We start from the raw sequence: 8,603 nt of genomic DNA, 5'->3' as shown, positions 1-8,603 counted from the left end.
GTGCAGTGTTGTGTTCTTAGAAGGAAATGTAAATGAGCATCACTTCCAGATAGATTTGATGAAGGTTTCATCACATCAAAGAATCTTGAAGCTGACAACATCCTCCCAGGGTGAGAACATCACAACTCCATCAGTTGACTAACGCTCCAGCACATTTTCCCTTTAACTTTCTGCACCGTCTGCGTTCATCTATCTGCTGTCAGCGGAGCAGATTACCCCCCAGTGAAGCGAGGCGTCTCCTGCACCGCGCTGATAAGGACACAGATTTCCCAGCATACGCAGCTCCACCAGTGGTCTGTTCTAATAGCACTTCTTTAACCGGAGCTTTTCATGCAGTCAGCGCTCATCTGCTCTAATGTACGGAGACATGTGCGTTACGATAAGTTTCAAAGTGCTCACCATACAGTTCTGAGCATCAAAAGAGCGAGCAGGAGGGAGAGAGATTAAAAAAAAGGTATTTTCCATGAAGATGGGTGGGCCATTAATCACTCTTGTTGCTGTTTCACAGTTCTGAATCAGTGGCCGGCCGGCTGGCAAGCCTGCAGCAGATTGTCAAGTGCAGCTGTGTGTACGCCAGCGTGTGTGTGTGTGTGTGTGTGTGTGTGTGTGTGTGTGTGTGTGTGAAGCATGCAAAGAAATGCTGATGCAATATATACAGTAGAGTAAGAGATTTACACACACACACATGCACGTGGGTGGTGGACAGAGAAAGCAGGGAAAGAGGAAAAGCATGAGGGAGAGATCCATGTATTCTAGGATTTACATTGTTCTGAGAATTTTTTTTTTGCAAAGCAACATATAAATCACAAAATGTTATGTTATAATAGTAGATGTTTTGCAATAAATAAATAAATCAATAATTGATTCGATGTTTCTTTTTCTCATAAAGAACTGTTTTCAATATCAGCATCATATGGAACTCAATGACTCTTCAATGACATTATATTAAACTAAAATATTATCTTATGGAGTCCTATGAGACATATAAAGATTTGATTATTGCATCTTAAGTAACAAAGATTCTGTGGTATCAAAAGGTATCAAATGAAAATTATAAAGATTTGTTTATGGAATCAAATGGAACTTATACAGATTTGATTATGGCATCATATGAAACATAAAGATTATCTTATAGAATCAACTGGAACTTATAAAATTCACTTATGGAATTGTATGAAACTTATTACGATTCACTTACGGCATCATATGAAACTCTGTTATAAAGATTCTGTTATGAAATCATATGATTCAAAGATTTGCTTAAAGCATCAAATACATCTAATAAAGGAAATATATATTAATTACACTTTTTAAAAGATTCTCTTATGGAACCAAATGGAACTTAAAAAGATTTGCTTCTGTCATCATATGAAACCTATAAGCATTCTCTTATGGAATCATATGAAACTTATAAAGATTTGGAGGACTCTTAAAACTAAATAAATAATTTATCACAGCTCAGGATAGTCACTATAGTGAAGGGTTTGGGACTGAACACATATTTGTTGTACTATCAGCCAATCATGGTTTTGTTCAGGTGACTTGCTCAACAACAACACTAAAAAAAAGTGTGTCTAGAATTGAATGTCTGTGGGTAAAAATGCCATACTTCTGTTAACTATACACTGTTGAACAGATACCTGTACCTTGTTTGTCTTTGTTGTTATAGATGTAGCTGAGAAGTTCTGCATTGGCCTGGAAGCAGTACACTTCTCTGCTCTGCACACCTCCACCACACAAACCCGTCTGATTCCCACGCCGCCGGTCCTGCTGGCTGAGCAGTGCGTCAACACGACATTCGCTCCATTCAGTGGTCCGCCAGGCATAACTGAAATTAACATGAAATACAGGCTATTATGTTCTGAATCTGTGCTTTGAGTCACCCATACTGTTGCTTTAATAAATCTTTTTAAACATTTCCAAACAACAACATCAATCCATGTGTCACTGTCATGTACATACCCAAACAAATGTTTAAATGAATGCTTTAAAAGAAAAATAAATAAATAAAATGGATCTTGGAAGAATTTGACATGAAATGTCTGAAATCATATTAAGACTTCTGACTTGCAGACCTAACAGGCAGTGCTGTTGTTAACTAAAACTAAACATTTTTACTATTAAAATATTTCAATAATATATTTTGTAGTACAGAAAGTAAAAAGTACCAAAACTAAAAGTTATAATATAAAAGTTGTAATATATATACAGTATATATATATATATATATATATATATAGATATATTATATATATCTATGTTTCGTTCTCACAATCTGTAAAGTCTACAAAACTTCAAACTTCAAGCATTTTGCTTTACAAATGTTTCTAGTTAAAAATAACAATTATATGAACTTAGCAGAATTAAAATCCAAATATTTAAAACTGCAACTCAAAGAGCAATTATGTATACTGTTTGCCACCTATATTAAAATGCAGGTATTTAATTGGAATATGATGGATGGATGGGTAGGTAGGAAGGTAGATAAGTAGGTGGGTAGGTAGGTTGTGATGGATGGATGGATGGATGGATGGATGGATGGACGGATGGATGGGTGGATGAATGGATGGATAGGTAGGAAGGTAGATAAGTAGGTGTTAGGTTGTTGGATGGATGGATAATAGATAAGTGAATGGGTGGATGGATGGATGGATGGATGGATGGATGGATGGATTGGTACGTAGGAAAGTAGATAATTAGGTGGGTAAGTAGGTTGTTGGATGGATGGATAGATGGATGGATCGATAAATATGTGAATTGGTGAATTTATAGGAAGGTAGACAAGTAGGTGGGTAGCTAGGTTGTTGGATGGATGGATGGATGGATGGTACTGTAGATGGATGGGTTGATGGATGGACAGGTAAGTTGATAGGAATGGATAGGAAGGTAGACAAGTAGGTGGGTAGGTAGGTTGCTGGATGGATAGATGGATGATTGGTGAATGGATAGGAAGGTAGATAAGTAGGTGGTTAATTAAGCTGGTAGATGGATGGCTGGATGGTTAATAGGTTGGTGGATGGATGGATGTAAAGTATAATAGGTAGGTGGATGGATAGATCTCTTAAACCTTAAGACACATTTGATTACTGGGGTCTTTTCTAGTCTGAAAAGACTTCAGAATCTCTATTCAACCTCCATTTAATCCCATTTCTGTCTTGGAAAAAAAATAGCGATATTAAAGAGATGTCATTTGTGATTTCTCTTTCCCACTTTCGCAATAGTGCGAAACAGAATTGCAAAAGTCCATTATCTTCTCGAGCTGCCTGTTCATAGTACGTGGGAGACTCAGAAAGCATTGTGTGCCCTGTGACGGCGAGCCAGCGCAGACCATCTGTGAGAGAACTAAATTAGAGCAGCGTCACCGAGCTCTTAAGATCACTTCCATTTGTCAGTGCATCTCTCTTGGCTCGGAACCACAGACCAGCCCGATCCATCTCACCACGTCTCCATATGCTCATGTGCTGACTCTCACTGGCACCACCGCTCACGCAGAGCAGGGGTCAAGCGGCTTCCGGCAGGGCCTCCCGTTCCACCCCGGCATTTCTCCATTAAAAGCAGAAAGCATTACAGTTCATCATGCTGAGAAGTGACTTCTGTTTTTTTTTTTTTTTTGCTTGTTTCATGTACATGTCCGCAGGATAGGAAAATCCCGAATGAGATATCGTTAACATCTCAATTGCTTCTCCTTGACAGCAGTAATACTAAATCGATCGCAAATTAGCTAAGTGTTTTTTAGTTACACAGTTCTCCTGCTTCTTAGATTTACCTCCAGAGAAAAAGACCATTGCACGCGTCTCCTTTAGAGATTCAGAAGATATCTCGATAATGTCTCCAACTGTGCTCAGATTTGCCAAGATAACAGTGAGAGATTTCAATATGAATTCAAATTCTATCAAACCAAATGGTCTGAGATTCTATTTACATTCATTTTCAACCCAGGCTGGGAAAATGTGGTGACAATTCTACAGCAGTGTTATTTTAGTATCACTGAAATACTATAGTATTAATAAATATTTTGAATTATTTTTTATTTTTATATATTTTTTGTTTTCATTTAAATTTTTGTTATATATTTGTTTAGCTTTGTTTTTAATATGCCTAGTTTTTATTTATTTTTTAATATGCATTTTTTATTTATTTATTTTTTTCAGTTCAGTTATTTTGTTGTATGTTTGTCATTTTGCGTACATATTTATTATTATTTTGTTTTATTAATATTTTAGTTTTAGTTATTTTAGTATATCAAGTTAAACTAAATGAAAGAAAAAAACATGCCAATTTTATTTTATTTTATTTCAGTTAATGTTCATTTTATTTTAGTTACCGTTAACATAAAATTATGGTTTTAGTTTTAGTTAACTATAATAATCCTATACAGAATGATATGTTGCTTCTTGCATGTTTCGAGTGGCCCCAAAAAGCACGTTCAGTTTTATCCGAAATGGATTAACTTGAATCTGGCAGTGTTTATTATGTTGGTTGTTGCACGTAATGCGGCTGTTGGGAAATTAAATATCCAGTGAGTGATGCTAAAATTGTAATGCGTTATTATTTTTGAAAATAATGTACCACCCACACTAAATGGGATTCTAAACCTAAACGACAGCATATGAGAGATTTAAAAAATGCATTTGCTGAAGCAACCGTGCCATTTTACCTTGTTTCTACATGTCTTTGAGCACTTTTATCATGACTCATGTTTAACAGACTTGTACCACATCACTAGTACATTGCTGTACCAGGTGTGCTACATATCAACTTTACTACATCAGAGAAGCCACACATATAGAGCTGGTTATGTAATGCAAATGTCAAAATATATTATTTTCAAATCATGCACTATGGTAAAGTGTTTTAAGGTCATAACAGTTTTGTGCAAGGAACCACACAAAAGTAAGTCTTTATTAATTGATAATCTGCCCAATAATCATAATTTGTTTGAAAGGAACAAAAGTTGTTGGTGTTTTACTTCCATGTTCATTTCAGCTGGAAACTGCAGTGAATTGTATGTATAGGTATGTTTTAGGAGTTCTGAAAAATGTACATAGAGGCACAATTTTCTAGTGTGCCTACAGTAGATTGTTCATTATATTGCTCTGTACTTTTACTGTATGTCAACAATTGTCTCATTTCTCTGAAGAAGAAACTTCTGAAACAGTTGAAACTTCAATGACAGGCTTGCTAGGAACCACATTTAATCATTTGAGTTATACGAAAGAGCAACTTCTGAGCAGCAATGTTTCCTCTGGGTTGACACATAATGAGATACGACAAGATTATATCAGTTTGTTGGCATACATTTCATAATATCATCACTCCAATGATGTGATGCATTTTCACACATAAAACCATGAACTGAAAACCTTTGATCCCAAACAGAGATACGACTGGCTGTCATGTCTAAATAAGAAAGTGTTATATCTGCAATTCAAAAAGCACTCACTCATATTGACTGTATGAAATCATGCATACAGATCTTTTTTTTTTTTTTAGTCTGACCCTGCCAAGCCAGTGGTTCAGATTTTTACTGGCCCCGTGGCAAAAATGAAAAATAAAATAACATATAAATGTTTTTACACCAGTCAATGTTTTTAAAGGGGTCATAGGATGCCCATTTTCCACAAGTTAATATGATTCTTTAGGGTCTTAATGAAAAGTCTGTAACATAGTTTGGTTAAAATTTCTCAATGGTAGTGTAAAAAACACCTTTTTTACCCTGTCAAAAACAGCTCTTTTCAGATCAAGCCGTTTTTGTAGCATTTTCCTTTAAATGTTAATGAGCTCTGTTGACCCCGCCCCTCTCTTCAAAGATTTTAGTAGATTATAGGGTGGGTGTGTACACACACTGCCAACACACATTTCAGTTCGAACAACTTGTAAAAGTGCATGTAGCATCCAATGAGCCCTTTAAAACATGTACATTATCAACAAATGTAAAATGTAGTGAGAATAAAGCAATTCATGGTACTTACGTGGCGCAGGGCGGCACCTCGTCCCCTTCAGGTTCACAGGCCTGGCTTTCCTCCAGCTGGGGACACTCAGACCCTCCTCCGGTAGGAAGCCGTATCAGCTGTCTGCTGCGGGAGTGTGTGCCCTGAGGAACACTAGGGTCTGAGCAGGTCTTTGAGCAGGAGCCCCACACGCTCCATTCACTGACCACACAGTCTTTAGTCATCAGGCAGGACTGGAACGTCTCCGGAAGACTCCAGTGGGGACACTGGCTGATACAGGACAGATGAGTAGAAGTACTGGTCAGTCAACATGACAAGATAATTCTTTTACAGTAATCAAGAACATATTTCAATGGTAGAAAAAAAACCTTCTTTACACCAGGGTTATTATTAACTAAAACCATTAAAAATATTCTCATTACTTGAAACAAGACAAAAAATTTACTGAAATAAAATAACACGAACATATATCGAAAAAGTTTTTGTTTAGTTTAAGTTGAAATACTAAAATAACTAAAACTAAATAAAATAAAAAACTAAAATTTGATAAAAACTACAGACATTAAAAAAACAAATCATATTATTAATTAAATAAATATGATCAATACTTATTTTTATTTTCAGCATTTTCAGCATTAGAGCATTGCTTGAAATTTCTGGGCAAATGTCAATTTTATTTAAAACAAATTAAAATAAGATAAAACAAAAAATAGAATTAAAATACAATATAACGTAATTAAGTATAATATTAAATATAATTAATAAAATAAAATTAGAATTATTTATAAAATAAAATAGTTCAGGGGTTCAACTAACAAATAAAAGAGGTGAACCCCTGATACCATCACTTTACCACAGTATCACTGCAATATTTTCTTTTTTGTAGAATTGTTTCAGAGGCTGGTAAATTAACGCTGGGCAGTGTGAATGCAGCAATTTCTCTTGGTGTCTTATTTTCTCTGTAGGCAATGCAGCTGACGAGCTATTACTGCTAATTACAGGCTGCTTCCTTTCCAGCGTAGCTTAATTTAGCAAACGCTCATTTAGGTGCCGTGGCTGCCAAACTCACCTCAGGGCAGCACAGACTCTTAAACACATAAACTTCAAAACTGGCACTGTTTTCCACCCACTTTAAACCCAGATTAAGATGTCTTGAAACCATTTAAAAATCTGGCAAAATAATGACACCATATTGCAGCACAATAACTCTTCCTGAGGTATAAAAGCGATAGTAGCCGTTGGTAAACTGTATTTGGCAGAAATGGAGAGTATGCCAGTCTGTTGCTGGAATTGCGATTGTGTGCTATAAAACAAATAGGGCTACTATCAAAATTGTGACTAGGGCTGGGCAAAATGTAATTAATTAACCAACACTAGGAAGAAAGATAAAAAGAAGCTACAAAACGGTCACCTTAAAAGTGTAAATTAGTACCTTCTGAAAGGATATCAACCCATTGACAGTTTTTTTTTCTCAGTGTAGTTAATAATTTTAATTTATATTCATTAGTGTAGCTATGCATGCCTGAAACCAATGGCAATAATTATCTAAATATATTTTTTAAATATTAAAAAATATTTATATACAATATTTAAAAAATATGTAATATTTGTTATATTTTAAAAACGATAATGTTTTTAAAACATATTTAAAATATATTTATATGTTAAAACTTTGATTGTAATATAAGAAAAACAGAGACTTCCAATATGATAATTTTTTATAGATTTTTTTAACGGATTAGTTTTTTGAGAATTAATTATGGTTAATATTAATAATTCATAACAGTGATTTTTAATGATTTGTAATAAATTAATGCATATTAATTATATAAATAAATATTAATATTAACATTAACTTTATAGTATTTATCAAATTATAAATATCATTAACTTTTGGACAAATGGAACTGATTAATGGAAATAAATCAAACTTATCAACTCTCAATGTTTGCTAAATAAGTTTAAGTGAAACATGAAAAAGGTTTCCATAATGTAATGTTTATACCAGGATATTCAACAATAAAAAAAAGTTTAGGGTGGGATTTGACTTTTCCTGAGTGTCAAATTGGTTTCAAACGGTGTTGTTCTACTGAAATGCGCTTTGCTGTATCACGAATTTCCCAATATTACTAACATGCATTGTTTTTATGCACTGGGGCGCACATTTTTGAGCTGTTGTTTACAGCTTGTTGATGGAATGAGGACACCATCATTTCCATTTAAATGAGAATGATGTTTCTCCTTTAATGTAAGAATAACTCAATTGTGGGAATTCAGGAGAACCTCTGCAGCAGCAGGAGCATTATGAAGACGTTCATCAAATCCTAAATAAAATTAGCAGGAAATACTCAATTAAACAATGCTATTGTATGCATAACGCTGAGCAAAGGTATATGATTTACAGACTTTGGTTTTCGAGTGCATGTGTAAAGCCACAAACACAAAGAACTAGTACAACAGATGAGATGTCTGGCAAAATATTACACTAAGAACTGTTGGGTTTACTATACTGACAAAAGCATAGTAATGAAACAGAATAAGAATGGTGTGAATGGTTTGTTTGTGATGGTCTACTGGCTGATCACAGAGAAAGTGCTTCAGAAAAACTTTTTTCCACTTTCTTGAAGAAGCAAAACAGCTATGAATATTTCA

The 8,603-nt window shown here is 34.7% G+C and overlaps 1 protein-coding gene across 1 annotated transcript in view; it reads right to left on the bottom strand.

The window, feature by feature from the left end:
- Positions 1-8,603, bottom strand: part of LOC107671443 (thrombospondin type-1 domain-containing protein 7A-like) — a 141,403-nt gene that overhangs the window by 75,908 nt on the left and 56,892 nt on the right. Inside the window, exon 4 of the mRNA XM_016464365.1 lies at positions 1,647-1,828. Within this exon, the coding sequence (XP_016319851.1) occupies positions 1,647-1,828 (182 nt within the window). The remainder of the gene's footprint in view (positions 1-1,646; positions 1,829-8,603) is intronic.

The sequence above is a fragment of the Sinocyclocheilus anshuiensis genome, unplaced genomic scaffold, assembly GCF_001515605.1.
Source record: "Sinocyclocheilus anshuiensis isolate Anshui unplaced genomic scaffold, SAMN03320099.WGS_v1.1 scaffold552, whole genome shotgun sequence".
In the NCBI taxonomy this organism is placed as follows: domain Eukaryota; kingdom Metazoa; phylum Chordata; class Actinopteri; order Cypriniformes; family Cyprinidae; genus Sinocyclocheilus; species Sinocyclocheilus anshuiensis.
This window is presented reverse-complemented; position numbering and strand designations above follow the sequence as displayed.